Source organism: Nannobrachium achirus (genome assembly GCF_963921795.1).
Source record: "Nannobrachium achirus genome assembly, chromosome: 20".
NCBI classification, from domain to species: domain Eukaryota; kingdom Metazoa; phylum Chordata; class Actinopteri; order Myctophiformes; family Myctophidae; genus Nannobrachium; species Nannobrachium achirus.
In genome coordinates this window covers 54,646,770-54,662,627 of record NC_137827.1, presented here as the reverse complement: position 1 = coordinate 54,662,627, position 15,858 = coordinate 54,646,770, and the positions used below count along the sequence as shown (strand labels likewise).

Genomic DNA, 15,858 nt, shown 5'->3' with positions numbered 1-15,858 from the left:
GTAGTGTGGCGAAAGCCTTAGCAGAAAACAGCCGATCAACAAGCTGACCATTAAAAGCTTGGAAAGAGTTGGCTTTTCAAAAAATAGCTGATGTACAAGCTCTCAGCGTGGCACAACGTGACGCAAGGCTATACATCTGCTATTTTAGATTTGTTTTTTAAGAATCATGAAAATGTGAGATCTGCAGCTTTACAGCTTACAGTTTAGGCATTTAGCAGACGCTCTTAATAATCCAGAGCGACTTACAATGAGCAAGGTAATACATCAATACATCAACATCAATGCATCAATTGCATAGAACTATCAATCTAGTAACAAACTTTATATAAAACTTAAAGTTATACTATGTAACCTTTTTTATAAAACAAATCTTAAAATTGTCCTAACTGTTAAATCGCTAAAGTTTTAGAACCCCCACTCTGTTATTTTCAGCTTCTGAAGCCTTCTCTTTATATGTTTTCTATGAGTTGTGAGGGGGGGAGAATTTCCCGGCAAAATGATGTCATCTCCCACATGATACACTACCGGCCAATCACAGCGCCGATCATACACCACCGGCCAATCACAGCAAGTCTTGCTGTCTCTTCAGAAAATAGCTTCCCTTAGCAACTGTGTTTACATTGGTGAAGGAATCTTGCATGCTACTCCCTCAATCCTGGTCTAAAATGACGGGAGACGGCTCTATGGATTCGTATCGGCGAGGCGGAGGCGGTCGCGGGGGTCGCGGCGGCCGCGGTGGTCCGCGGACCCCCGTTCCGGAGGTCCGCGGCGAAAATGGGCCGAAAAAAGCAATACCGCTACTGACCACTAGTTGAGCAGCTTCCACAGTACAGCTTTAAGAATTCTATCTAGCTTTCATGTATGGTCATTGAGGGTAGGCGAGTGCCACGGTCTGAAGAGGTGAGTCTTCAGGCCACGTCGGAAGCTATGGAGTGAGTCAGTCGTCCTAAGTGCGACAGGGAGATTATTCCACAGTTTGGGGGCCAGGAGGGTTTTTAGCGAGGGTTCTGTCAGCATCCCTGTGTTGGCTGATCTGAGTGAACGGGCGGGGATATAGGGGTTGATCAGGTTTTGGAGGTATGGAGGTGCCATACCTTTGGCTGCTTTGACGGTCAGCATCAGTGTTTTGTATTCTGTACGGAGCGGAGAATGGGGGAGACATGTGAGAACTTTGGATGGTTGAAGACCAGTCGTGCCGCGACATTTTGGATCAGTTGGAGAGGCTTAAGTGCACATGCCGAGAGGCCAGTGAGGAGAGAGTTACAGAAGTCCAGTTTTTTTATATGACAGATGTCTGGATGAGGAATGAGCCACATATGGGTACATAACAGTCACTCACTCCTGTTGCCGAGTACATCCACAGTTTGGTAGGAGTCTATGACACACTTTTACAGTAGCTCTTGCGATGATGTCATGTTTCATATTCCCCTCCTTTTTTTCCCCTCTTCACCAAATCTCTTCATGGCCGTATGTAGCTGATCTACAAGCTCATAGTTCTGTGCATCGTGACACATTGTGAGCCCAGTAGATCTTGCTATTTCTTTCCCTGAATGTTCGTGACCCCCCCCCCCCCCCCCCCCCCCCAGAATAGGGACTGCACAGGGATCATGTGGTTAATTATAAAATATAATTAGGATTGTGGTTGTAGCATTAATGATCTTTTTTTACATTTGGTCTTGCTGTGCGCCCGACTCTGAAAAGCGTCCAAGAAATGGAAAACCCATCAAGGTCAGAAGGAAACGGGAGCAGAGCCTGATTTCAAGTCATTAGCAGTTGTCAGCGCTGGTCTAAAAATGGACTTCTCTCTGCGTGTGCAGAAGAACTGCCATTCTTCCATAAAACTGTCAGCTACCGGTAGTCACTTCCCCTGGCGGATGGGTTTTTCTCCTCGGAGAATATTTATTGTTTCTTTTTTTTTTCTTTTTTTTAAATCCTATCCCTGATTTGAACCTGTTTTTTTCTGTGCAAGTGCTGAGATTATTGTTATTATTCACACACGGTTTGGTTTGTATGATACAGGATTGTGTATCATTATTTTATGCTTTAACTATTGAAAAATAGCAGATCTACAAGCTCCCAGCGCGGCACCGAGTGCCGCACTGCGAGCTTGTAGATCTGCTATTTTTGAAAAATCGTGAAAATTAGAATTTTGACCCGATTCTATAAGTGTCTTTTGAATCCTTCTAAGGTTTTTTGAAAAACCCTATGTTTCTATGTCAGCAATCTGGCCAGCCATTGTCAAAGAAAAGGTCCTTTTCACTTAACTGGAGCTCAGTTAGTCTGTTCTTGAGAGACTACTATGTCAGTGGTTCTCCAACCTTTTCATGTGAAGGACCCCCAAAATGATATGTATTTGGCCACGGACCCCCATCTCAAAATATCTAGTTCCAGGGACCACCCAGAAGCAAAATTTGAGTTACAAACGTTTGCTTTAAAAATACATATATTCAAGGATTTGCACACATTTGCACGACTTTTTTCAAAAATAGCAGATCTACAAGCTCGCGAGCTTGTATATCTGCTATTTTTCACCGGTTAAAGCATTCAACAATTCTAGGCCTAAATGGGTTAAGAATGCTGGCTTTCATACCAAAACAATACATTTGACACCAATATTTGTTATTTTACTTTGCATTTACTTTGTTGAATACAGGACTCGCACTAATACCCCCCGCAGGCAGTTGTATTTTGTAGGATGTACAGTACAGCGTTTCTGTGTGTTCTCTGGAAGCCTGCTGGGGACAGATGTTGTAAAATGAGCATTTTGGTACGAGCACTGAAACACAGTGCGTCCGGTCCTCCTGCATAAACCCATTTAGGGCCTAGAATTATTGAATGCTTTAGCTAGTGAAAAAATAGCAGATATACAAGCTCACAGCGCGGCACCGAGTGCCGCGCTGCGAGCTTGTAGATCTGCTATTTTTTTGGAAAAAGTCGTGAAAATGTGTGCAAATCTTTGAATATATGTATTTTTAAAGCGAACGTTTGTAACTCAAATTTAGCTTCTGGGGGGGGGGGGTCCCTGGAACGAAATATTTTGAGATGGGGGTCCGTGGCCAAATAGATATCAGTTTGAGGGTCCTTCACATGAAAAGGTTTGAGAACCACTGACACAGTAGTCTCTCAAGAACAGACTAACTGAGCTCCAGTTGAAGTGAAAAGGACCTTTTCTTTGATGATGGCCGGCCAGATTGCTGACATAGAAACATACGTTTTTCAAAAAGTCATAGAAGGATTCAAAAGACACTTATAGAATCAGGTCAAAATTCTAATTTTCACAATTTTTCAAAAATAGCAGATCTACAAGCTCGCAGCACGGCACTCGGTGCCGCGCTGTGAGCTTGTATATCTGCTATTTTTCAATAGTTAAAGCATAAAATAATGATACACAATAAGGTGTACCCGTTCTGAATGGGTTAACATGGTACTTAGTGTGTATGGAAAAAAAACACAAACTGTCGCGCTGTGCCAACTGTCAAACCTCCAGCTGTTATAAATAATAATTAATGAAATAAAGCGGGCATCAAATTCTTTTTTTTTTTTTTTTTTCATTGCTAGAAGGTACTTTTCTACTCCACTGCAGTAAATCTGAGAAGTCAAATTCTGTATGTTTTATTCCACTAGAGTTATTTGAAAGTTTAGTATACCAGTAAGACTCCTAAGAGCGAGAAGCAAATCAGGTCTGTTTTAAGCTGGTTGCACACTGCTGCATTTGTCGGTGAATTTCGGAGCCCGCAAATAAAAAATCAACCTCACGTTATGTCAGTCACGTTTGCACACTGCCGCCCGTTTCGCGCACCACTCAGTCCCTTGCTCTCTCTATCTCTCTCTCTCTCCTTGCCCTGAAAAACGCATTTCGCAACGAAAAACGCAGCAGTGTGCAACCACCTTTACAAAGCATAGTGAAGTTATATTGATGAATTCCAAATATTATCAAATTATTCGGAGGCACCCCTGGACTGGCATCATGGCACCCCAGGGTGCCCCGGCACCCACACAGGAAACCCTGCCCTATATTCCAAACTGTGATATTGCTACTTTCACTTTGAGTAACAAACCAATCCGAGTCCTTGTGTTTTTGTGTACTTTTGCATCACACTTTTGCCCCTACTCTTATTATCTCTGCCACCGTTGGCCCTATCGATGCCAAACTTTGCACACACACCCCTTGGATGGCAAATCACAACCTCCAGCACTGATGTCTCGCATGGCCCTCTTCTAGCGCCACCATCAGGCCGATTTTAGCAAAACACATTTTTGGGGCACTGCTCCTACAGATTTTGCCCTAAAACCATGCAAAGCAGTACACAGTATTTCTAAAGTCATGTCATCAACATGGATCTGTCCCATTTCCCATATTCCCTCCTGATTGGCTATGATTGCCTTCTAAAGTTTGTGTATGCGATTAGGGAGTCTTACTGGTGTTATTGTCTTCGCAGAGGTACAACTGTCTGTACACATCAACATGTGTGTTTGTTTGTTTCCCACCAGGCTGGTACAACCGTCTGTACATCAACTTGTGTGTTTGTTTGTTTTCACCAGGCTGGTACAACCGACTGTACATCAACTTCACGCTGCGGCGCCACATCTTCTTCTTCCTGCTGCAGACCTACTTCCCCGCCACCCTCATGGTCATGCTGTCCTGGGTGTCCTTCTGGATCGACCGCCGGGCCGTGCCCGCCAGAGTCTCTCTGGGTGAGTGAGCGCCGTGGCCGGCCTCATGTGTTCCTCAAAACTGTGTCATCACGCCTTTCTGTGTGGAGTGTGCATGTTCTCCTCGTGTCCCCCTGGGCAGTGGTTCTCCCTTATCAGGCCGGGGACCCCCAAAATAATCATATTTGAACCAGGGGTGTTGTTGGCTGGATTATTCATGAAGCTTTCCCGGAAGAGAAAGATCCCATGATTGGCCGCTAGTTGTGCTGTTTTCCCCCCGCGAGGTACCAAAAAGATTTTTTCTCCACTGGACCCCATTCATTTTCCTCTTTGATTTTCTAACGTTAATACACATCTGGCTCCTGTCGCTAGTGAAAAACTGCCTTTCAATTACCATGACTAGAAGCTCGGCCGCCCAAAGGGCGGCCGCGCGTCTAGTCGGCGCCGTGGCCAACTCGGGAACAATGTAAATAGGGAATGAATGCCCCGCCCTTTAATGCAAACCCCATTATACCTGTCTGTCTACGTCCATTTTATGCCCATATATGGAGATCTCTGTAGGACCCGTTTTGACCATCTGTTTGCCTGTGTCCATTTATGCCCATATATGGAGTTATCTGTAGGACCCGTATTGACCATCTGACTGTTTGCCTGTGTCCATTTATACTCATATATGGAGATATCTATATATGGAGATATCTGTATCTGTCTGTCTGCATCCATTTTATGCCCATATGGAGATCTCTGTATCTGTTTGTCTGTGTCCCTTTATGCCCATTATGGAGATCTCTGTATCTGTCTGTGCCTCCGACTGTGTTGCAGACAGTGCCGGTTCCCCCTTTAATGCAAACCCCATTATACCTGTTGTCATAGGACCCGTTTTGACCATCTGTTTGCCTGTGTCTATTTATGCCCATTGACTCATGTGGTGTACGTGATGTCAGAGCCTTTTATGAAGTGATGTCACAATGAGTCAGCGCTTGCGCCGATTTCCTCCGGAACAGCCTGATGTCAACAATCAGCTCCGCATAAGGAGATTCCAAAGACTTAATGAGATGTGTCGGGTGTCTCCATATATGGGTTTCAACATTCAATACGTAACCATACGCAACCTGTCAACTGCCCGTATGACGTGAGAGCAAGTGAGAGCCTTCGTAACTCCTTACTTTACTTACAGAGCGCCCCGGAGTTCCCTAGCCCCTGGGCTCCTTATTCCCCTTTATTATTTAAGTTTAGCGTGAGAGGGAACTGCCCGGGCTTATCCACATTATTCACCTGGTTCTCTTAAAGGCACAGCCCGCTAATTCCCCTGAACCCAACCGCTCTGAAGAGCACCCTGAACTTTGCTCACCTCGAAGTGAGAAAGAAAGACTTTAGTTTATGCCACACTCCGAGAGATTTTTTGTTGAGTCATCTAGCGTATGTGATGTCAGAGCCTTTTATGAAGTGATGTCACAATGAGTCAGCGCTTGCTCCGGAACAGCCCGATGTCAGTCATCTCCGCATACGGAGATTCCAAACCTTTCGTGCCGGATCCGAAAAACTGTGTATCGGGTCGGGTCCAGGCCTAGCTAAGAACATAGGCAAAGGTCTGAGCTGTCTGTGTGCGAAATTTGGAGTCTGTAGCACCAACCATGTGCTGACAGGGCTCATCCATGCGATTCGGGCCAATTGGGATTCGGCGTCCATTGGCTTCAAAATTTAGTAGTCAGGACTCCGCATATGGAGATTCCGAACCTTTCGTATTGGTTCCAGAAAACCGCAGATCGGGTCGGGTCGAGGCCTAGCTAAGAACGTAGGCAAAGGTCTGAGCTATCTGCGTGTGAAATTTGGAGTCTGTAGAACCAACCATGTGCTGTCAGGGCTCATCCATGCGATTTGGTCCAATTCGGCCTCGGCTTCAAATTAGTAGTCACGATATGCGTTTTGTGCAAATATGGTCCCATTTATGTTAAAATTTATGATAAAGTTGCGGGGGGCGTGGCCAACTAAACTGATACCAGCCGGCTGTGTTCTTCTTCGTGTGCTGTATTTCGGGAGGCTCCGACCACATTCTCCCATGTATCCCTGCAATTGCATGTGACCGTTGGCAGCCAATAGCATTCCTTATGATTCCTGGGGTACCATTCAAACAATGATGGCGACACCCATACAAGGGACAAAAAAGCATCATTTTCGCCACATAGAAAACAAAGGCTTCGCACCGTCCATATTTTTTGTACAGTCTATGATTTGAACTGGGGACCCCCACCCCCACCCTGACGAGCAATTACAAGAGTTGAGGAATTACATTTTGTTGCGACCGTAGGGAACAAGTTTACTATGAGAACCGTCACAGCTTGACCGTATGTGTAACGCCTGACACTGTGGTTCCCCTGACACATCACTGTGACATCACAGGTGACATCGCAGTGATGTCAGATACCTTAGGAGAACCACACTAACAGAATCCATATATGGCCAAGACAGATTGCCAGGTCGCTTTTCGCCCTTAGGCGAAAATAGCCGATCTACATGCTCACAACGCTCACAACGCCTCGCGCTGTGAGCATGTAAATCGGCTATTTTCACAATTTCTGCCTCTAATATTGACAATTTGTCATTTTAGAGGTATTAAAAAGTTTTAAAATGTCACTTTAGAAATGTGCAGATACCCTCTATAGACTTAAACTTTATGTTGGTTTGTTTACTGTTGAGTGAGAAAACAACATTGCACATTAAGTTATCAATCACCTGGGGACCCTCCCTGGGGGTCCCGACCAACAGGTTGTGTAAAACGCAGGCACACACACACACACACACACACACACACACACACACACACACACACACACACACACACACACACACACACCCTTGCCTGCACACTCACTCGCTTTTCCCCATGGGGATTCTCTTATAAATTTGTTTTTTTCTCATAGCTGTCTTCCTCCCCGTTGAGTTTTGTTTTTCAGTTCTAGGGGTGAGATTATTGTGTAACCCCCCCCAATGGCCTCATTTCCAGGATTCATAATTCATAATGTGGAGAGAAAGAAATGGAACCAAACTGAAGCTACAAGCTACAAAGCTCTGCAGAATTTGGGAGATTTTGTTTAAAAAAAATTCAACCTATTCTTAATCTTCAGAAGCATTACGTTTTAACAATTAAAGTTCCACAAGTGCAACTTTTAAGCGGAAGTGGAAACTAGACAATCTTTGCTTGAAGGGATCTGCTATTTTCAATGGTTTGGGTCCTGAGGAGACATCACACATTTCAAAGGCTAAAAACGTTTTGGAAACCACTTCTTTAGTCTGTTTTGACTTCATTCAGTTTAGTATCTTCTAGAAGCAAATATCTTCAGAGATAAATGGATTATTATTTGTCAGTGGTGCTCAATAGTACTTTAGTACTCAGTCAAAGGATAGTCCTATAGTCTAATATTACTCGATTTCAAGTCAAAGTGTGTCTGTCTGTTTTAGAAAAACTTTTTTTATATGTACGCATTGTTGTATTGAAATGTATACATCTATCCAGAACATTGAAAACAAAGGTACCCAAAATAGTGAAATAGCAGATATACAGGCTCCCAACGCATCACGTCGCTTACGCTTATGGTGTGACACCAGTCATGTTGCCATACCTTAGCTTTTTCTGAACTGACGCCACTGATCGCAATACCACCATACAGCGTTTGTGTAATGCATACTGCGCGTTGAGTTCATAACCGTGATTATACCACAATTATTTTTAATATTTTTTATTTAAACGTATTTAAAATGTATGAATTTATTCCATTCAAAACAATTTTTTAGGAAGATACCGCAACACTCTATACCCTGAAGAAGGCAGTTTGCTGGCGAAATGTTGGTTTCCATATACTCTGTGTCCTAAAATAAATATTGGCACTTTGCCTACAGTGTATGTGACCGCTTCTAAAGGCCCTTTTCCACCGGCAGCGATAACGATGACGATAGCCATAAAATATCACAGCGATAATTATGCCTTCACATTGATGTCCGATGAAGTTATCGGACATCAATGTGAAGAGGCACCAATCAACAGCCGCTCGCACAGAGCGCATCGCGAGCTGTTTGTCAGAGACCCAGTTCCACATCACTGTGATCTTAACCACATCGTTGTTGATCCTAACGATGTAGTTGTCGGCTATCGTTGTCTTTATCGGTGTTGGGTGGTTGCTGCCGATCCACTTCAATTGAAAACCCACTTTTTTAAATCGTTATCGTCATCGTTATCGCTGCCGGTGGAAAAGAGCCTTTAGTCTTTTAAAAGGCTATTATTGAGATACCGCAATACCGCCATACCAGGGCCGTAGCGTGTCTAATCGGCGCTCTAGGCGAGCTCTCTCGAATGCGCCCCCCCACTCCTGCGCGCGCGGGTTTTGCCGTGAATTTAGTCGGTTTTGGGCCGGTTTTGGGCTGGTTTGGGTCCACTCCCTCCATTTTAGCGCCCCCTCGGCGCCCCCTCGGCGCCCCCTCTAGGATGGCGCTCTAGGCGACCGCCTATACCGCCTATAGCTAAAAACGGCCCTGCGCCATACTGTCAGTAAACAGTGACTTATTACCGCAATAACTAAAAATCCAGCCCTAGTAGTGGCGTTAAAGTCTTTACTCAATTACACCAGGGTTTCTCAATGTGGGTGCCGTGGCACCCTGGGGTGCTGTGACAGAAGTCCATGCTTGTCCCAGAATACTTTGATAATATTCAGAACGTATGAATATGTAATGTATTATTCATATCACTTCAGTTTAAACCTTTTAAATAAAGTTATTTTCATTCCGTCCTAAAGGAAACTTTAGGACAGACTAGCGTATCTTAGGGGGAGAGATTTACATATTCGTGAGCCATAATATGACATCAATGTTAGGTGCTGTACAGCAGTGGTTCTCAACCTGTGGGTCGGGACCATCAGGGGGGGACCCCAAATTATTTTGTGGGGTCCCCAGATGATTAGCTTAATGTGAAACATTGTTTTCTCACTCAACAGTAAACAAACCAACATGAAGTTTAATGTATAGAGGGTATCTGCACATTTCTAAAGTGACGATTTAAGGACTTTTAATACCTCTAAAATGACAAATTAAACATTGGCCAAATTGTCAAACATTAGAGGCAGAAATGTGAAAATAGCAGATCTACATGCTCACAACCGTTGTGAGCATGTAGATCTGCTATTTTCACAATAGAACCGTGTTATACAAAATGTAATGCCTCAACTCTTAGTGCTCGTCAGGTTGGGGGGGGGGGGGGGTCCCCAGTTTAAAATATGATTATTTTGAGGGTCGCGGCCTGAAAAGGTTGAGAACCACTGCTGTAAAGTAAAGTAATACATCGCCTCATTCGGGTGGAAACCTCATATGTCCAAAACTGTAGTAGATCGACAAGCTGATCTGCTACTATTGATGCTATTGTGTGACGCTGTAGTAGGATCAAGTAGGACGTTCATTTACAAAAAAAAAAAAAAAAAGTTCAAATATGGAGAGATGAGGAGTAAGAGGAGTAAGAGGTTTCTAACGGAATGCGATTCCGGTGTGCCATGAAGGAAAAAAAGGTTTCTTACAGAGAGTGGCGTGCCCTCGGCTGAAAGAAGTTTGAGAACCACTGAAGTAGAGTACTCTAACCCTGCAAGACTCGAATTAATTTCTACTGGCCAAAAAATAAATAAAAAAAATAAGATGGTGTTGTAGCAGTCCTAATCACAGGACAATGTAATGTTAAAAATTAATAATGTTTTTTTAAGGTTTTATAGCCATAAATCATGCTCTAATTTGCATTTTGGGGATTTTTTTCACAATATTAACATATGCACGTGTTCTAGACATTTTAATGATCACGAAAAAAAATATTACAGGCATTTTTTTATTTGTTTTAGTGAGGAATAGCTTCAGTTAAAAAGTGAGATGTTGTTCGTCCAGACGCTGGAATTTCAACTTCTCTGGGAGGTGTGAATGTCAGCCTCTGTGGGGGGTATTTATATGCAAATATCGTGGCCAATGGCATTGTAATACTAAACAATAGGATTTAATGGTGATGTTAATGTGAAAAAAGAACAGGAAAACTATGATTTAAATGATTTAAAAAATGTTGCCAAAAAGCAACGCTGGGCCTTGCAGGGCTAAGGCACCTCTGTACGTTTTGCAAGCTGTTTTTTTTTTTCACCTTTGTGGTGCCCTCACGTTGTGCCCCCCTTGCAGGCATCACCACGGTGCTGACCATGTCCACCATCATCACGGGCGTGAACGCCTCCATGCCGCGCGTCTCCTACATCAAGGCGGTGGACATCTACCTGTGGGTGAGCTTCGTCTTCGTCTTCCTCTCCGTGCTGGAGTACGCCGCCGTCAACTACCTGTCCACCGCACAGGACCGCCGCGAGCGCAAGATGAGGGAGCGCGCCAGATCACAGGTTTTTATTGTTTTCTTTTACTTAATTTTTATTCGCAGTTTGTCACATGTACAACAAAGTCACAGGGTCAGCATCAATACAACAGTTGAAATATCACATTTTAGTCCATGTTAACACTCGGTGACTGAAAAACAATCACTTCCACTCTGACTGCATTTATCAGTCAAACTGACAGGTAAATTCTCTCCTTTTTTTCCCAGTGAGAGCAACACCTCCTCCCCTGCTGCCAGCGGGGGTTCTATTGTCTTCCAAATGTGAATTAGCATTTCAATTTACCTCTAAAATGGGGAGAGCAAAAGGTTGTGAAATTCTCTCCTTGCTTCTGGGAGGGGGAGGAATGGGTGAGACCTGTCTTTATGACCGATAACTAACAGTCAGAGTGGTATAGTGGTACTGTATATTATTTCATACTTAGGAAACGTTTCAGAAGGGGAAAAAAACGAGAACATATGTCTTGAGTATTTAGGAAAAGTCATGGAAGGGGAAATTTCGGAGACCTTCACGGGGAGAGTTATTGCACTTTGCAATCTCAAAGTCCACCCGTGTGTTAAATGTTCGTGGTGTCATTTTGTTAGGTTTTATATTCAGTCCATATCTGCCATTTCTCAAGGAACAGTTCTTCTTGTATCCTGAGTTTATGTGTAAATCTCTCCATCACAACAATGCACAGCCACTGCTCACAAGTTGGAGGGTCACTTTTATACCACAATCTTGTTATCGCTACAACGATAACGATACATTAAACGTTGTGCCTCTGAGGATTAGTGCAGGCTTCTTTGAATTAGATGTTCTTGTAACTTTCTCTTAAAGGTGAATTTTGTGTCTGTATTAGTTATGCAATTAGGCAATGTGTTCCATCCTGTTACAGCTCTATAGGAAAAAAAAGTAGATTTAAGATGATTTTGTTCTTGGTTTAAGTATTACCAGATCACCTGAACCAGCTTGTCTATCATACGGTCAGGTAAACAAGATGAGGGATTCGCAAACAGTATAACCGTGTTATACAAAGTTCTCGTCAGGGTGAAAATGTTATTATTTTGGGGGTCACAGCCTGAAAAGGTTGAGAACCACTGCCCTTGGGTAGGTAACCTCACAAAATAAAAACAGTCAGGTCAAAATAAGCAGCTTGGACTCCCCATGCATACAGTAGTAGGAAGCATGAGGTCAGCTATAAAAACAGGAACAGATTGAGAAGAGCACGCACACACACACACACACACACACACACACACACACACACACACACACACACACACACACACCAGAGCATGTGAGCGGAGTGGAGCGGCAACGAAAGCCGTTCTGCGCTCCAGAGGGCAATTGTCCCGCTCGCTCATCGCTCTGGTCCGGCCACCGCGCCGCTCCGCTCCCCTCCGCTCCGTCGCTCACCTTGATTTTCGCATTTCTCGCTCCACGCTCCGCTCAGGTCGTCAATCAGAGTCAGCAGCCAAAATAAAAAAAAGTAGTTTACCATATCCGAAACACTTTCTCCTTTGCTTTGCCACAAGTGTTCCCAACACAAATGCCTGATGTAACGTGAGCGAGCCTCGGCTTGATGGAGACCTGCCTTCAATGTTATAAAAGACGCCATCTAAGGCATTGTATTTTTTAATAAGGGGGGCAATATTAAATCCAGTTGGTGTTGATTAATCACCACAACCGAGAGAGGGAGGCGACTCGTGGCGTGTGTTTTTCATCAGTCTCACTTGCATTTCAAATCGTATCCTTTGACTGGCTGGTGATATAACTTAACTGACACAAGGTAGGCTATTTATTATAAACATAGCCTACGTGGGTGGATGATATAGATACATTTGACTTGAGTGAAATCGTGAAGGGAATTCTCTGTCTGTTCTCCTCTCCACGGTGCTTTCCTGCGACATGGCTGCACGCACTGCCACTACTGCACACGGCACTGTTTTGTTGGAAACATGCGGTGCGCGGCCACAATAGGGTCGGCTTGGAGTGGAGCGGAGCGGAGGAACGGAGCGCAGGAAATTCCTCGCTCCAAAGCCGCTCAGACACATTTGAAAAGTCGCTCGCTCACGCTCATGTCAAAAACGGCCCGCTCCACTCTCCGCTCCGCTCCGCTCACATGCTCTGACACACACACACACACACACACACACACACACACACACACACACACACACACACACACACACACACACCACACACACACACACACACTCACACACACACACACACACACACACACACACACACACACACACACACACACACACACAGGGTATACATAGCTGCTCAAAAGTGAAAAGTACAATATTTGCCTCTGATAGGTGGTGGAGTAGAAGTAAAAGTATAGAAAAGTGGAAATACTCCTGTAAAGTTAAACAAAAAACAAAATTTGAATAGCTACTACACCACTGTCCTCAAAGAAGAGACCTTGGTGGATCTGATGATTCTCTCTCTCTCTCTCTCTCTCTCTCTCTCTCTCTCTCTCTCTCTCTCTCTCTCTCTCTCTCTCTCTCTCTCCTCTCTCTCTCTCTCTCTCTCTCTGGCATTGACAGACACAAAAGCTTATCGAGCAGGGACGAAGATGAGACGTGCCTCTCATCATTAGCAACAGTTATTTACCTCAAAGTGTGATAATTAGTTTTCAGACCTTTTGTCTGCTAGGGAGTGTTTCAGTCTTTGAACGCCCCCAGGAGCTAATAACAAACTAGTAAACAACTTGTCGGATTACACAGACACGTGGAATGTCGCTCTCGCTCAATAGCAATGTGCGCAGGGGCGTCACAAGGGGTAGGAAAGTGGGACTGAGTTACTAGGGCCCAAGGTGGAGGGGCCCTAGTAACTTTAGCTATTGAAAAATAGCAGATATACAAGCTCACAGCGCGGCACCGAGTGCCGCGCTGTGAGCTTGTAGATCTGCTATTTTTGAAAAGTCGTGAAAATGTGCACAAATCTTTGAATATATGTATTTTTTTAGTGAACATTTGTAACAAAAATGTTGCTTCTGGGGGGTCCCTGGAACTAAATATTTTGAGATGGGGGGGTGGGGGGGGGGGGGGGGGGGGTCCTTCACATGAAAAAGTTTGAGCATCACTGACATGGAAACATAGGTTTCTTGGCACACATTTTCACGATTTTTCAAAAATAGCAGATCTACAAGCTCGCAGCGCTGTGAGCTCGTATATCTGCTGTTTTTCAATAGTTAACATTCATGGGGGCCCCGCAGTGAATCCTTGTACCCAGGGCCCAGAATTTGGTGTGACGCCCCTGAATGTGCGTTCGGAAGTAAATGAAAGCTCCTTTGAATTGATCCAAATTGGAGTCACTGGAGGCTAGTGGTACACAGATCCTACAAATCTGTCTCTTATGAGTGCCGTCGCAAACATCTTCTGAATGTTCGCTGGTGCTGGATCCCGCAAGACTGTTTCGGGGACAGAGAGAGTTCGATAATAAAGTCGATTTTCTCCTGATTTGTCTCTGAGATAAAGCCAAGATTGTGTGGCTTGTGACGATTGGATCCAACATTTAGTTCAGTGACCATACATGGGCTAAAACATTCAGAGGCTGTATTCACGTCCACTCTCCCATTGGAAATACTAGACTCCAACCTGCTTCTGGTCTCCTAATGCAGATACTACTCTCCTACTTAATGCAGATACAAAAAGTAAGCAAACATGTCTTCCGTCTGTCCGTCACGTCATGTCACGTCACACTTTTGTCCCTACTTTTATCTCCGGGAGTCTTACTGGTGCAGATACAAAAAGTAAGCAAGCATGTCTTTCTTTTATTTTGTCTTGACTCGGTTTGACTCTGTGTCTGTTGTCTCCCGCGTGTCATTGGAGGAGTGGCCTCTGGTTATAATGGTCAACGGGAGTGTTGTTGGCTTGACCGATGGGATGTTATTAGTGGGGCTGCCAGGGCCAACTGGACACATGTCTCCTCCCTGGTCCAGTGAAAGGCGAGCCGATGTCTGGCAGTCGGACCGTTGATTAGCCTCTGTGCTCGGAAATTGGCCATTTTGTGCTGTGCTGTGCTGTGTGCGTGTGTGTGTGTGTGGTGCCACTGCCATCGGTGGCAGCCTGGCATTATAGTGGCACAGAGTAGGGGCAGGCTCTGCCCCATGGGCGCTGTGTGGGTAATAGAGGCTGTAAGGCAAAGCCTTCCCCACATTTTCTGCAGCTTACTTTGCATATCCTTGCTGTCGGGCATCTCCATATTTTCCCCTGCGAAATTAACGCCCTATAATAACTTGATCATATTACGCCGTCACACAAAAGCATCAAAAGTAGCTGATCGTCAAGCTCGAAACGTGGCTGGAAGCGACAGGTTTTGAGTTTGTAGATCTGCTACATTTGCTGTTTTTGATCCGAAAGAGACGATATTGGCGATGTTGCTGTGATAATGAGGTTCAATTAAAGTTGTGCTTGTCCGAACATTTTTATCACAAGGACCCGATAGTTTCTATTCTGTGACAAACATTCTGCAAAAGTAGCAGATCTACTAGCTTGTGGCTGAGCAGTCAACTGGAGTATTGGCTTCACCTATGACAATTTACAGTTTAGGCATTTAGCAAACGCTGAGAGTCAATGACTCGTCTTGATGATTTTTTATTATTTTTTTGGACTAAGGGACTCGGCACTCTTCCCACACCGAGTCCACTCGAGTCAAGAGTTAAGACAATGCAATGAAATACTTGTATTGTCCCCATATTATGAGGAGCCCATTCACATTAACATTATAAGAGAGCTGTCTGGTGCTTTTCACTGATGAGTTACTAGATGGTGTGAGTAAATGGTTTAGTAAGTAAACCTATAAAAAGTGCATATAA

General features: G+C 44.3%; 1 protein-coding gene across 1 annotated transcript in view; it reads left to right on the top strand.

Annotated features, from left to right (window-relative positions):
- Positions 1-15,858, top strand: part of gabrr2a (gamma-aminobutyric acid type A receptor subunit rho2a) — a gene marked incomplete at its 3' end in the record, with an annotated part of 128,463 nt that overhangs the window by 92,170 nt on the left and 20,435 nt on the right. Inside the window, exons 7-8 of the mRNA XM_080751419.1 lie at positions 4,543-4,695; positions 10,846-11,054. Of these exons, the coding sequence (XP_080607545.1) occupies positions 4,543-4,695; positions 10,846-11,054 (362 nt within the window). The remainder of the gene's footprint in view (positions 1-4,542; positions 4,696-10,845; positions 11,055-15,858) is intronic.